The sequence below is a fragment of the Kogia breviceps genome, chromosome 8 (genome assembly GCF_026419965.1).
Source record: "Kogia breviceps isolate mKogBre1 chromosome 8, mKogBre1 haplotype 1, whole genome shotgun sequence".
In the NCBI taxonomy this organism is placed as follows: Eukaryota; Metazoa; Chordata; class Mammalia; order Artiodactyla; family Physeteridae; genus Kogia; species Kogia breviceps.
In genome coordinates this window covers 89,810,681-89,824,899 of record NC_081317.1, presented here as the reverse complement: position 1 = coordinate 89,824,899, position 14,219 = coordinate 89,810,681, and the positions used below count along the sequence as shown (strand labels likewise).

At 53.9% G+C, this 14,219-nt stretch overlaps 1 protein-coding gene across 1 annotated transcript in view; it reads left to right on the top strand.

The window, feature by feature from the left end:
- The first annotated feature begins 14,009 nt into the window (after nucleotides 1-14,009).
- The window catches only part of PAX5 (paired box 5), a 182,811-nt gene continuing 182,601 nt past the window's right edge, over nucleotides 14,010-14,219 (top strand). Inside the window, exon 1 of the mRNA XM_059073272.2 lies at nucleotides 14,010-14,052. Within this exon, the coding sequence (XP_058929255.1) occupies nucleotides 14,010-14,052 (43 nt within the window). The remainder of the gene's footprint in view (nucleotides 14,053-14,219) is intronic.

The window sequence follows — 14,219 nt, the reverse complement described above, 5'->3', positions numbered from 1 at the left end:
CAAAAGACAAAAGGTCAGGCCTGGTTTAAAGGCAGCAAACTCCCCACCACCAGGAACGTGTGTCTAAAGGAGTGCTTTGAGACACCTCCTGCAGACACCGGCAGGTTTCCATCCCTGCCTAATTCTCTTTTGTCACTTCATGGGGTACATCAGTCTACGTGCAAATTGCATGAGAAATGAGATACCAACTGCTATACCAAACTACGAAAAAATTGCCCCCTTTCAGTTCACCAAACCGTTTCCATCTCATACCTTGTTTGTCAGAATTTGTACCTAACAAGAAGCCCATCTTCCAGCTCTCCACCTGCCTATGCACAGAACTACATATTACATATATTATATATATAATTATAATATATATAAACATATATGCTGTAAATACAAAATATGAATAGATATTCCTTGTTTTTTTCCTAGGAGAATTTATAAAGATGTCTCCAGAAAGTTACCAACACTTGTCCCTAAAATTGCTTTCATTGAAATTTTAGCAGCATTTTAGTTGAATAATTTAGTATGATTCTTTTAGTATGAATATTTTGTCCTAGACCTCCAATCTTTTCAATGCTCCATTTTGGATTCTTAAGTAATAGTGGATTGTTAGTTTCCTTGTGTGACGAGCAGACACTTTTGTGAATACAGGAGAATACAGCGTCATGATTTCCCATTAGAAATATTTTCTTGATTGGGGGGAAAACAACTTTCTACTTCTATGTTCATAAGCTTCTCATACCAACTTAGTATGCCAAATGGCTTTTATCTGTCTGAAAATAAATTAGGGGACATCTTTAATTTTTCTTATTGTTGACAGTTTTTTTAGTTGACTGGCATTCAGTGTCTGAAGGTCTGGCCCCCAACTCAAATACGAAGTAAAGAGAATATAAGCACTTTGAGAAGTGTCTCTGGTGATTGCTAGACACTGGGCTGGTTACAGGGCTCACTTCAAAGGCCCTTTGGACCCAAGCCCAGGTCCTTTTCCCCATCTTATTCTGGACTGAGTCCTGGATGAAGCTACCAGCAAATAGCAGGTCAATTTGTTAAAAATACGGAATCAGCAAATCTGAAAGAATTTCACAGCATACAGTTTTGTTTCAGGCATGCTCTCAAGTCCAGACTTTTTATCCTGCAATCTGCTTTTCTTTCCATAAGACATCCCCTCAAAAGAAGTAATAATAATCAGTCCAAAACCTGCCATAAGACTGAAGTACTCACTTGGCGATTTGCAAGGTCACACTACAGGCTCCCGGAAAAACACCCCAATCCTGCTGTGATCCTCTGCCACAGCTCTGAAGTTATTACAGAAAAATGGAGAATGAAGTAAGCGAGAACAGTAAAGGGCCCACTTACAGGCGCTTCACTTCCATTTAACATTCTGATCTGCATCCAAAAACTATAAGAATCGTTTAACCTGTGCACGCAGTCAAAATCGCTTGTGAAGTGGGCTCCTTTATGTTCCAGTACTTCATGGCATCAAATTATATCACGTTAAAATGTTATTAGTTTAAAACATATTAAATAAATGCAAGTCTGGGTTGGCGCATGAATATTTAAAGCTCACATTACATTACACGGAGAAATAGCAGAAGAGCAAGGGGGTGGGGAGAGCTAACAGTTCATCGTATAAATATTGGTAGAAATAAAACATCCTGCTTATGTCTTCTTTGGCAAAATATGATTTTATTACTTACAAATCATGGTATTGTTAAATTTAAAAGGAAATAGAAGAAGAAATAAACTGATTTACACTGTTTTAAATGTTAAATAATCAGAGTGCCAGTAAATCTTTTCAATGCCCCGTTTTGGATTCTTAGGTAATAGTGGATTGCTGGGATATGTTGGCCAATTTTAAATACAACTGACTTCCTGTTTTCCATATTCATATATTGCGAATGTAACTACAGGATAGTGAATTTTATCTCAAAATTCTCCACGAGTTGCCTTCAAATCGCATCCCTGTATACGGCAGACACTTGACGTCTGCTCTGTGTACCTGTGTGCTGGAAACCAGTCGTGGAACTGAATCGAATTACTGGATTTGAGTTGAAATGAACCCATCCAAATGACCCCAGTCTCTGCGCTGCTTGAGGCTTCTCTCGATAATACTTTTAATTAAAGCATGGAAGGCAGTAAACAGTAGCAATAACCCACCATGAGCATCAGATTCCCCGAACACAGCCCCATCGTGTTTTCTAGCACTACCCCTGTGTTGCTGGGTGGCGAGCCGCTAGCACATGGTGTCCCAGCAAGCCAGCAGCCAGAAGCTCGAAGCCCTTTATGTGCAGAGGACCCTAATGCCAGCAGAAATGGGTGCTTCTATCCAAACCATTCCTCAGCCCCTTTCCACCGCGGGCGCTGCTTGAAAACCTGCGGCGGCGGCGGCTGGCCTGCGTTGCGCGCGTTTTGCGCTCTGCTCCCCGGGAGTTGCCAGTGGAGAGGTGACCCCATCCACACGGGCGCCCCCCCCACCCCGGCAAGCCCCAAGCTTAGGCCGTGAGGAACCTACTATCCGGGACTTGGCGTCCACCCTCAATCCTGACACCATCCAGATCCAGCAAACGCAGCGGGGCGGGGCTGGGCTTTAGCGGCGCCTCCAGCGGAAGGTGCGCTGCCACGTGTGCGCTGCGCGGACCCCAAATCCTGCGAGTCCAGCTGCGGCCTCAGCCGCTCTCAGAACTTGGCCCCCAGCTTTAGGGCGGGGCCTCTCCCTAGCTACTTGCCTGGACGTCGGTTCCCACCCGCCCTCAGAGCAGGCTCCATCCCAGAGCCACAGGGCCGGAGTCGTTCCCCGCTGCCTCTCCCAGGGCTCGCACAGAGGGAGGCCCAGTGGCGGACCGCGGTGGTCCAATCTTTGCTGGATTCCGGGCTGGGGGTCTCGGGGTGGCGCCGGGCCGAAATCGAGCCTCAGTCTCGGCTCCACAAACCCTGGAGTCTTCGGGTGTTTCCTGGCTGAATAGCAGAGCCCGACCTAGGCTCCTCGCCTCCCGACGTCGGCCTTCCCAATCCTGGACTGCAGCGTCTTAGCTGGAGAGAAGCTCGCAGCGTGCCTAGGCCAACCCCGTCTGCGACTCTTTTCTTTTCCTGTCACTCTCTGTTCTCGGTTTCTGCTTTCTCCCTTTCACAGAAGGCCAGAGCGCGCGGGGCCCTTGGAGGAGCCTCCTCACCAGCCCCTTTCCTGGGTCTCCAGTCTGCCTTTCCTCAGTCTTTTCTCTCCCTCTCCATATTTCTTTCTCTATAGATTCTCCCCGCACTTCCTCGCCTTTTTAGCCAGCATGTCTCTCTGCCTCTCTGAATTTGTCTCTCTTTCTCTCCCCGGTGTAGCATTAAACAAATCCACATGTATCGAGGTTGGAGAAGTTCCGGCAACGTGGACAGGGGAAAAAAAAGCCTTATTCTGTCCTTGGGACATTTCCGGTCACTATACTTCGTCTTCCCCTTGAAGTGGTGACAGCGCTGGTTCAGCCACGCAGGCCGCTGCTACCAAGGCGCCGGCTCGCTCGCTCTCGCTCTCTAGCTGTGTATGCGTTATGTTCGAGGGTGGATTTGTATGTCGATGGTTGCAAACTAGGGCAAGTTCTCCAAACCGAAAGCTGAGCAGAGTTGGGTTTCTAGGATTCTAGGGCTGCGGCCAAGTGAGACGGGGGATTTTTTGGGGGTTCCAATGCCGATCTGCGCCTAGACTCTACGCGTCCATAGCCCCTTGCCCAGTAACTCTAAGGTCGCATTATCAATTCCGGGTCCCCCGAAGAGGTTTGCCACCTTCTCCGCATCAGGGAGCAGCCCCTCGGTCCAACGCTGCGGGAGTCCGGGAGGTCCGAAGGACGCTGGCCAAGCGCAAGGGGAGGTCAACGCACAGCGGGCAGGGTGGGCAAGGGGATGACGGTGGGGCCTGAATACCCCGCGAGGGGGGCTCTGTGAATTCTGGGCACTGGCGCCACACGACCGGCGGGGTTATGAGTAAGGGCGGGCGCCCCCTCGGGAACACGTATTTGTTTCGCGTTGGTCTGGAGCGCCCAGAGTACGACTCGGCCGCACGGGGGTCAGGTATTTCCGAGCACCGCAAATCCACGGGTCCTGGTGCTTTGGGCCTAATCCTCTGCCCTTCCTGGGTGCGGACAAGAATGAAGAAGTGGCCGGTGTGCCCTCCCTAATCCAAAAGCCCCACAAAGCCAAACACACACGAAAAACTCACCAAAGCATCCCACAAACACAAAAACTAAAGCCAACACACGAAAATCTAAAACAAAACCCCCATCAAATGCACTGCTCATAAAATCAAAATCGAAGCAAACAAAACCCATACAAACACAAAATTCACCTAACTCAAAACACACAGACGACACCCACTAGTACAAAATCAAAACACATCGAAACACCACGCAGAAAGAACAGCCTTCCAAACGACACACAAAACGCCTACAAGGACAAAGTACAACACGCACACAAAATCAAAACACAAGACAGAAAAGACCAAGACTCACAGAGCAAAACCCTCTAAAATGAAATCCACGAACAACCAACACGCAAAACACCCAGAACAAAACACTCACATGGATAATGAAAAGAAAACAAACAAAAACAAAACAAACCCTCTAAATAGAAAAAAACAAAACAAAACAAAAACCCCAAACAACTCCCTTCCCCAGCCCGGGATGAAATGTCAATTCCGGGAGGGCTTTTTGATCTCTAGGCGCGGACAGGCCGCTCCTCCTCTGCGCAGCCTCCCCGCGCGGGCTAGGCGGGAGGGCGGGAAGCAAGGGCTGGGGCCCGGTTGCGGAGGGAGAGTCGAGTGCTTGGAGATGGCCAAAAATCAAGTCGCCGGGGCAGGGACCCGGACGCGTAGGTTGCAGGAAGAGGCGGCGCAGCGGGACTGCGCAGACTACTTGTGGGGGGGGGGGGGCGGGGGAAGGGAGCCGCCGGGGAATCCACAGCCAAGTTTCCGATTGTGGCGAAATCGGCTCAGTGGATAAGCGATGTCCGGTTCCCGAGCCCCCCGCCCCCTTTTCTCGAGCTCTGGGCTCTTCCCCCTAGGTTGCGGCCCATCCTCGTGACCACCCCCTCCAAAAAACAAACAACACTCTCGCTGAGGACGATTCACTTTTCGAAACTGCCACTGTCCGGCGGGCCAAGAGCCCTCCTGCGGATCTCTCCCCCGCCCTGGAGAACTTTTGCCCCTGCGACCACCCCGCAGCGGGGCCCCACGGGCTTCCAGTGGCCAAGCCCAGCAGCTGGACTCGGGACTTGGGAGGAGAAAGGGGAGGGAAGTCTTGAGCCTGGGCCGAAGAGAGCGGGCTGGACATGCCAAACTTCTGCGCGGTCTCTCTGATTTCCCCTCTGAAGTCCAGTCTTGGGGCTCGGGGACGCCGCAACGTCTCGGGGCTGGAGGGCAAGGGGATTCCACTTATGGGCCGGGGTAAGGTGTCCGGGACTCACGCCAACCTCCAGCACCTCCTGAGAAGGTTCTGCTCAGCCCGGGTGTTCCAAAGCGGAGGCCGGGATTTTATCTCCAGCATTTCACAGCTTAACCTCTGTGCTCGGGGCCAGGTTGGGACATGGTGTGTGGAAAGGCTCTGGGGCCAGGAATGGTACCTGGGCGCTCTAGGGTTCTGGCACTGCCCTAGAGTCAGGGACACAGCAATAGTAATAATAGAGCTGCAAACTGCGGTGGGGTAGAGTGGCTGAGAGCTCTGGAGGGCGGACGCCGCCCTAGGGGTGAATCTGAGGAAACTGGAACGCCCCCCTCTATGCCTGGCAACACGGCTTGCCTCTACACCCCTTTCAACTGCACCTGCTTGGTAGAGTGGTTAATTTCTTAAAAAACAAAAACGCGGCCTGCACCCTCTTACGTGGCGGGGTTTGCACCTAAAGGGGTCACCGGCCTCGCGCACAGAGCAGAGGGCCGCGACACCCAGACTCAGGGATTTGTAAAAGGTGCGGTCGCGATGCCAGGGGTCCCGGCTCGCCAGCGGTCGGCTCCTTGCCGTTAGAACGCAGCCTAGAGCTCGGCTCCGTCTGAAGCTCCGTCCCTCCCCCGCAACCCCTTATAAAAGTCCAGGGCGGCGCGGCGGCAGCATTGCTGCTCTCCCGGCCTCCCGCACTGCTGCCGGCCTGGCCCGGCCCGCCCCGTCTGGCCAGCTGAGCAGGCCGGGCCGCAGAGCGCGGACACCCTTTCCCAGTTCGGGGCCAGCAGTGCGGGGAGGCACGCTGGGGGCGCGGCGTGTCTGGGGACATCTTGTGATGTTGGCGAGAACAGGACATGATCTCACATGGCGAGAAGCTCTTTAGTTCCTTAATCATTTCACGGTGCCTTCGGACGCTTTTTTTCCACCTAAAACGTTTAGTTTCAGCTCAGTGATCAGCTACCCCAGCTCGGCGGGGGAGCGGAAGGCTTGAATTATTCCGACCTGCGAGCGGCCCCTGAGACCCAAAAAAAAAAAAAAAAAAAGCACCAAAAAGTGGAAACTTTTTTTCCCTGTCCATTACATCAAGTTCTGAAAAATCAAAATGGATTTAGAGAAAAATTACCCGACTCCTCGGACCGGCAGGACAGGTAGGACCGCGATACGGGCTCTAGGCGTGCTAACTCAGAGACCCAGCCGGGCGCTGGCCCTCAAACACTTCGACCCTGGGGGAGGGGGCGCGTCTCATTTTCGCAGGGATTGACTGCGCGTCTGTCTGCGGCACGTTTCTTTTCTCCAATCTGTTCACACACTTCTGCATCAGTCCAAGTGTTTGCGAGTTTGCGTGTATTTTTCTCTGGTTCTGAATGTTTATGTGGATGTTTATCTGGGTGTCTGAAAGTTTGTTTGGGTCTGTGTGTTTACATAGGGGCTCAGGGTGTGCATGAGTGACAATGAGCTTGTGTGTCCCTGTATATATATATATATATATATATATATAATCAAAGATTTTGAGTGTGTGTTGAAGAATCTATGTGCCTGTCTATGTGTAGCTTTATATTCATGAGTCTGTTAGTATGTGTTTATGAGTTGCTGTTCCTGGGTACTGTTCTTTTGAGTATCCAAAATGTGTGTCTATGAGTGGCGTATACATAATTTGGATGAGTGTCTGAGTGTACATCTACTCCTTTAAGGGATTGTGCTTCCCCGTCACATCCCAAGTGATTCTGGAAGTGAGAATAAGATGGTTACACCGACCCCTCCATTTTTGGATGTCAACAGCTGTTCACTGTGCACATGTCAATGTACACAAAAGTGCCTGCCTCTAGGCACAAAGATGGGTCTGGGACCTGTGGGGATCTGTTGTACTAAGTCTGCCATCAGTCAGGCTCAAGTTCCATTCTTCTGAGAGAACAGGAGTGAAGGTGTGCAGCCCTTCGTTGTGTGGTGTACACTGCTTCCCTCTGTGGGTACTGTTGAGCCTACCATTTGTACAAAAGGGTCTCACGTTGCAGACACAACCTTGGCAGGTGAGAGGAGGCAGCCTACCTATAGGCTAGTTGTGACATTTCTAGGGACCCCCAGCCTGCCTTAGCTCTTACTTAGACAAGCCTCTGTCACTGGTGTGTGTGTGTGTGTGTGTGTGTGTGTGCATGCGTGTGTGCGCTCAGGTTTTATCTTGTGGGTGCCAGGAGGAGAGCACAAGTAGGTGGACATGTGTGCCTAACTGGGGCATCCAGCTCTGAACCTATATGCACAGAGCCCTTCCTGGCACAGAGCCTGGTGTTCCTCCCACAGGCCCAGGCAGTGGGTGGCAGGGTGTGTTTATGGCTGAGAGGAGGTGGAAGGCAGCAGGAAGCTTCTGTCTGCCCTGAGGTAAAAGCCAGGTATGGGTACCTCTTTTACTCATTAGGCCAAATGTGCTAAACCTCCATCCAAACACACTTCTGGCCCTGACAGAACTCCCCTTCCCCTATCCATATGGTTCTGTGAGCACCCACCTCCACCCCAGCCCTAAATAGAGGTCAAAAAGCAGAGAGAGAAGTGGGGGGCGGTGAACTTGTATCTGAAACTCAGGACAACTCCCTAGGCATATATGTGTTTCCAAAATCATGACTTAAGGTAAGTGAGGGCAGAAATCTAAGAGGCAGGGAATTGAAGAGGATTCCCCAGGGTAAAGGCACAGGAAAGGGAACCTGGAATCCCCTTCTGCTCCATCCCTACTCTCCCCACTACTCCGCAGCGGGTCCCTTAGTAGGTGAGACTCCAGAGGTGTCTGCACTGGGGACTAGGGTGTGTGTGTGTGTGTGTGTGTGTGTGCTGGGAATGGGTCAGAGGCCTGTGAGGGTCCACTAGAGGGTCTGCATGGCTGGCCCGGCTGCCTCTCCAGACAAGCTGTCTACGAAGTCTGTAATTCATGGCGGTCGATGGGCTCTTTGATTAGTTCAATCGCCTGAATAATCGTTTAATCAATAAAGCATTTCATTCCTCTGCGAGACACGCCTGGGTGGGGCTGAGGACCCCTAGGCTGGCCAGAGTTAAAAAATCTGGAGAGCCATGCCCCCTCTTCACCAACGGGTTGGGTGAGGGCCCTGCCTGGGAAAGGGCAGTATCTCAGGTAACACTGCGCTTCCGCCTGTCTGCACCAGCCTGGGCCAGGGAAGAAAAGAGAGCTGAGAAACTGGCCAGTATGGGGGCGTCCAGGTCTGGTTTTGGAGTTTTTGCTCGGGCCTCTCCCCTTTCCCAACTCCATTCCTTGTATGGGTCGCTCGATGGCCCTTTCCCTCCTTTAGAACTGTATTCCATTCCTTCGTTCGATCTCAGTTTCCCCATCTGTATAATGGGGAAGGCATATATGCCATTCTAGCTGTAAGCCCAAGGTCGGTGAGGTTCTACCTGAGCAAGGAGTCACTTAAGGGTATTCTTGTCTAGCGTCTTCCTTGTGGTACCAAAAAAAGGAAAAACAGGTCCAGAGAGGGGCAGGGACTTATTTGAGATCATACAGAAGGAAGTATGGAGGGAGTAGGACTGAAAGGTAATTTTTCTGCCCTTAAACCTCTCATTCTTGCTGGAAAAGGCGATAGAGCCCCACCCCCCCTCCCCCTATGGCCTCCCTTGGAGGAAAATTACAATTAGGCAAATTAGCTGAGGTGAGGGTTAAGGAGTCCCAAGGCCAGGGAGACCAGGATAGGCTGAACACTGCCTGCGTGTTAGCATCCATTCCCCTAGCTCTGGAATGAGCCTGGTGGAATAATACCCTCTACCCACGGATCTTCATCTTTCAGAAGCTTGGGAGGTCTCATCTCAGGGATTCTTTTCAGACTCATGGGGAAGCTGAGCCCTGGGAGAAGCAGGACCCGCCTTTGGGAGAAATAAACATAGCCCCAGAGTCCCTGGCCTTTGAGGTGTGCTGGTAATGATAACAAACCCTGACAAAGGCATTTCGTACAGTTCTTGAAAAATCTGGTTAAAATTTCCCCTTTTTTCTCCCACTTCGACCATTCCTACAAACAAACTTGGGCCAGGCAGAGCAGACCACTGATCCAGGTGCAGGAATCATGCAGGAATTGGCACTGACCCGACTAGCTGTGTAACTTAGGGTCTGTTGCTTTCTCTCTTGATGCTTTTAAAATGAGGGTGAGAGAGGACCCACCAAGTTAGGACAGCACCGCTAGGGCCTCTCTGACTTTCTCGAAGTGAGCAACCAATCTGAGCCCTGTAGCCCTCGCTTTATCCAAAGCAGCAGAAGGAAGATGAGCTGGACTTGGGCTTCAGGAGTCGATTTCAGGCCCAGGGAACACTGTAGCAGCCCCAACCCCCAGACGCCGCTGGGCGCAGGAGGGGCTGGCCCAGGGGGAGGGAGGGGGAGGCGGGGACGGGGTATTTTCCAAGTAAAGCCAGGTTTGTGTATGGAGACCGAGGTGGAGGTGGACATTCCTGTGAAAGTGGCTTCTCAAACATTATTCTCAATGGGCTTTCTTTCAATAACAAAACTTTCAAAGGCAATTCCATTTACACAAATTAAATTTCTTTCCGGGGGGTTTCCTTTCCCCGTCTTCTGCCTCCACCGTTTAAGACAACGCCCGGCCCAAAGTCACGCAGTGGAGGAAAGAAAGCACGCAACTGTTGGGCACAGCGACACCCTACCGCATTCAGCGCAGTGGCGTGGAGACCAACCCCCTGATAACCTCTTTCTCCTGGACGCAGACTCGTGGGCTGGTGAGCTTTCGGAGGCAGGACTGAGGCGCGGTGCCCGGCTTGGTCAAGGAATCGCTGTGTTATCCTGGATAGTCAAGTAACTTCTCTGGGCCGCCATTTGCTGGCCTATAAGGCTGGGTTAGGTGGCCAGGATATCTGATGGCGCCTCTTGGAGTTAGAAGTTCCGGGAGGCCGGCACAGTCAGGCGGCTGTGAATAATCCCATATCCAAAGGGAAACACCCTCTGCCCTGTGCACCACAACGTGAGAAAGGGGGCTGCTCTCGCTGCCCAGGTTAGGCTGCCCAACACCGTCCTGAAGGAGAAAGCCTTCTGTGTGAAATGGGAAGCCGACCTATTCCAGTTCAAGTAATATATGTGGTTCCATTCAACCCTGGCAGCGCTTTGGGGGGATTCGGTCCAAGCCGCACTGGTATCGGAAGGAAAATCGGTGTGTATGGACATGTCCTGGCTGGGTTTCCCCTCCACCACCCCCCCAAAACCTCCCCATCATCCCAAGAGTGGCTCTGGAGAAACCCTTCTGAGAAAGAGGTTTCCGGTTCACAGCCTTTCCTCTACCCCGGACTTGCTATGTGACCTTGGACAGGTAGCCTCCTGTCTTGGCCTCAGGTTTCATATCTGTAAAATGGGGAAGGCCTAGCCTCAGGGCCCCTTTTAGCTCTAAGACTTTAGAATCTGAGTTTCTAGGCCTGAACTAGAACGGGGCTGGAGGTGGAGGTGTCACTGGCTGCGACCCTCTGAGCGTCCCCATACTCCCGCCTCTCCGGTGGGAACGCAGAGCCACCACGTTGAATTCTTAGTCCACTTTTGATCCATCGAGCGCCATCGGCTGAAATGAACGCGGGAACCCCAACCATCCTGGTCCCTCTGCGACGTTGTGATCCTCCTGTTCCAAGGCGAGGGGAGTGTGGTCGAAGATCGGGACAGGCGGGGTTCCAGACAAAGGAGAGATAACACCCACCGCCACCCCACCCCAGTGCATACGCAGCCTCCTGGGCCCGCAGAGGACTTCCTGGGTCTGTTTTCCGCAGCTGTGCCCTTGAGGGGGTGGGGACGGTGTCACCGCCGGAAACTTATCTACCATTCAGGGGCAGCTGGATCTGGGGCAGGAACAGAAGATGGGTCCGAGGGCTGATCCCATGTAGGAGTGTGAGAAATTGGACAGAGGTAGAGAGAAGGGAGACTGAAGTAGAGAATAACCTGGGAGTCCTCCCAGGGACAACCTGTGCTCTGTCCTCCTTACAAGCCCAGGTCCACAGCAGGCATCTCATAGCCCTTGCTTTGGTGGATTTATGTGTAATATTAGAAGATCATCACTTATGAATTCGAAACGGTGGGTCTTGGACAACTCCCATGAGCTGCTGGGACAGAGGAGTCTTCAGTTACTATTCCAGGGCTGGGCTCAGGCGCACATAGGTGCTCACAGAACTATTGCCTCCTGGATGTAGAATGGCTGTCGTCCAGTTCCTTTGATTGTGGTCCCAGAGCCTGACACGCCTGAGAAACTGAGTCTCTGGCCAAAAACCCTGCCCTTCTGGACCAAAAGAGTCCTGCTAGATATCCACTCATTTTGTCTTAAAAGCGACAAGAACTTACCCAGGAGAGGAAAAGTCGGTTTTTCTCGACGACAGAGCTGCAGCACAGTAGCACCCTTAGCACAGCTCTGCGTGGCCCTTGTAGATTGAATGTGCCTGCCCGCTTCAGGGACTCTCATTAGCACTGGCCGGGACTGGATTCATTCAGTTCCCAAGAGGCCTTGCTCCGGATGCAGAATTACCCCTGCAGCCAGAAACCTTCAGCTGCGCTTATCACTAGCCTCCAAAGTGTCTGACAGCTCCTGGTCTGAGGCTGGAAAGAGGGGCTCACGGCTCAGTGCTTGGGCAACCTGGTCCAAAGCCTTAGATAGACCTCTTCCCCAGGAGCACCCCGGTTACTAACTTTAAAGGACTGTGAGAGTTTCCCCTTCTATGTCTCTCCCTACGGTTAGCTCAGAATTGGGGGCCCTTGGTTTAAAGTAGGGGAGGACGATGGACAAGGAGGCGGCAGCGTCAGCTTAGTTGGCTTGGCGCTTGATAAAACTATGAAATATTTCCGCTGGAAGGAGCCTTCATTAAAAACTAGGTAAGCCAAGTCTGTCCATTTTACAGATGAGGAAACTGAGGTCAGAACGGAGCAGATGTGCACACACTACGTTTTCATCGCGAGTCTGATGGTGCTTAGATTTTACGCCTGATCTCTATTGAGCTCCTTGTTTTCCTCCAGCATCCGTTTTGTGTGTGTGTGTGTGTGTGTGTGTGTGTGTGTGTGTGTACGCGCGCGTTTTCTGGAGACTGTTTCCCCACCCTCACTCCCCACCCATCCTCGCCTCGGCTGCCCTTAATCCCTCAGGGCATCTCTGGGTCCCAATGCCGCGGAGAAGAGGCCAGGCTCCTGCTGGACCTCCAGCTGGACCCTCCAGGCACTGTGTTGATCCCCTTCCCCCTCCCCCAGTCCGCGCTCCACTAGGCCTTTGCCCCGCGCGTTTGTCAATGAACGTGGCGCCGCCGCCTGGGCCCCGCCCCCCATTCTCTCCCATTGCCCAGGTATCGGCTAATCAGGCGGAGCCCGCCGGTTGCTCAGCCAATGGGACTGTGTCTCGGGTCAGAGCCGGCTGCCACCGCTCTGACTGGCTTGATGAAGCGTGATTGGCAGGTTAGCCCCCGCCCCGCCCCCGCCCCCGCCCGGAGGGAGGCTGAGCCCCGGGCGGCGCTGTCCACACGCAGCGGGTCCTGAAAGCGGCTCCGGGGCGGCGCGGTGGCGCACTGTGCGCGCCGAACAGGCGGAGGGCTAGCGCCGGCGGCGGCGGCTGCGGCTGCGGCGGCAACACTGGGAGTCAAAGCAGATAGAGGCTGCATCTCTGCACCGACAGTCCCGGCGGCCTTGGTCTAGGGGACCTTTCGCTCTCTTCTCTGTCCCTCGCTCTACGCTTGGGGCAGGCGCGGCGGCCGTCCCGGAAGAGGCAACTGAAAGACAGTCGAACCAGACCCCCGAGAGAAGGCAGCGGGAGCTCGAAGAGTTGGTGGGTGCGAGACAGATACTCAGGCGAGGAGGAGATCGTCGTTGTTGTCTCCATTCCTGGTCCCGGCGATGAAGGAGCAGCGGGGGCCGCGGGAACTTTGAAGGCAGTGGGTCCCAGGGTGTGAGGGCGGCGGGCTCCCGGGGACTCCAGAGTCTTGGCCCCAACCTCAGTGGCGTAAGCGTCTCAGAACCCGCCAGGACCCCAGCGCCGCCAGAGAGGAAGTTCTTTGCAACTTCGTCCGAGACGTCGGAGTGCCGGGTGGAGAGAAGCTGCAGCGGCAAGTCCGAGCCCCAGAGACTCAAAGAAGCAGAAAGGGAAAGGATCCGGTGGAGACCGAGGGATCGAGGAGAGACTCCAGAGGCAGCGAGGCCGCAGAACCAGCCTGGCAGCCCGCGGGCCTCGCTGCCCCCCGAGTGAAGCCAAGGGCTGTGTGTCCCACAGGCCTCCTTAGAGCCGCTCCTACAGGAGGTGGGGGGGGGGGCTCCAGGCCGTCCCGGAGGCGGGCCCCTAAACTATGCCCCCGAAGCTGCGGGCGCCTTGGCCGCAGCTACCCCGGGCCGGGTGCGGAGCCGGCGCCTGATCCAGCCCGGGAGGGAAGCCACCAGGAGTTGGGCGCACCGCTCCCAGCCGGACTGTACTAGCGCCGTTTCCCGCCTCTAGGCGCAGCTCTCGGCGATCTCCGGCAGAGAGGCTCTGAGAGAGGAACAGAAGCTCCAGCAGTGCTTTCTGAGCCCAGCTCGCACAGTTCCCGGCCTGGCGGCGCGGCTCTGTAGCCTCGCTGGGCAGCCCCTTGGCGCCGGGAGGCGGCAGCGTGGGCCGGCCTGCAGTCTGGAGCGCCCCGATGGAAATACACTGTAAGCACGACCCGTTTGCATCCATGCATAGTAAGTAGGCGGCGAGCTCTCTTCTCTCACTCTCCCGCCGGGACGGGGTTGGGGGTGCCGGACCGCGGGGCAGGTACTAAGGACGGGAGGACCCAGGACTTTTGTGGCCGCGCAGTCAAGTTTGCAAAGTGCAGGGCTTCCGGGCAGGGGATGTGGAGCAAAACGCC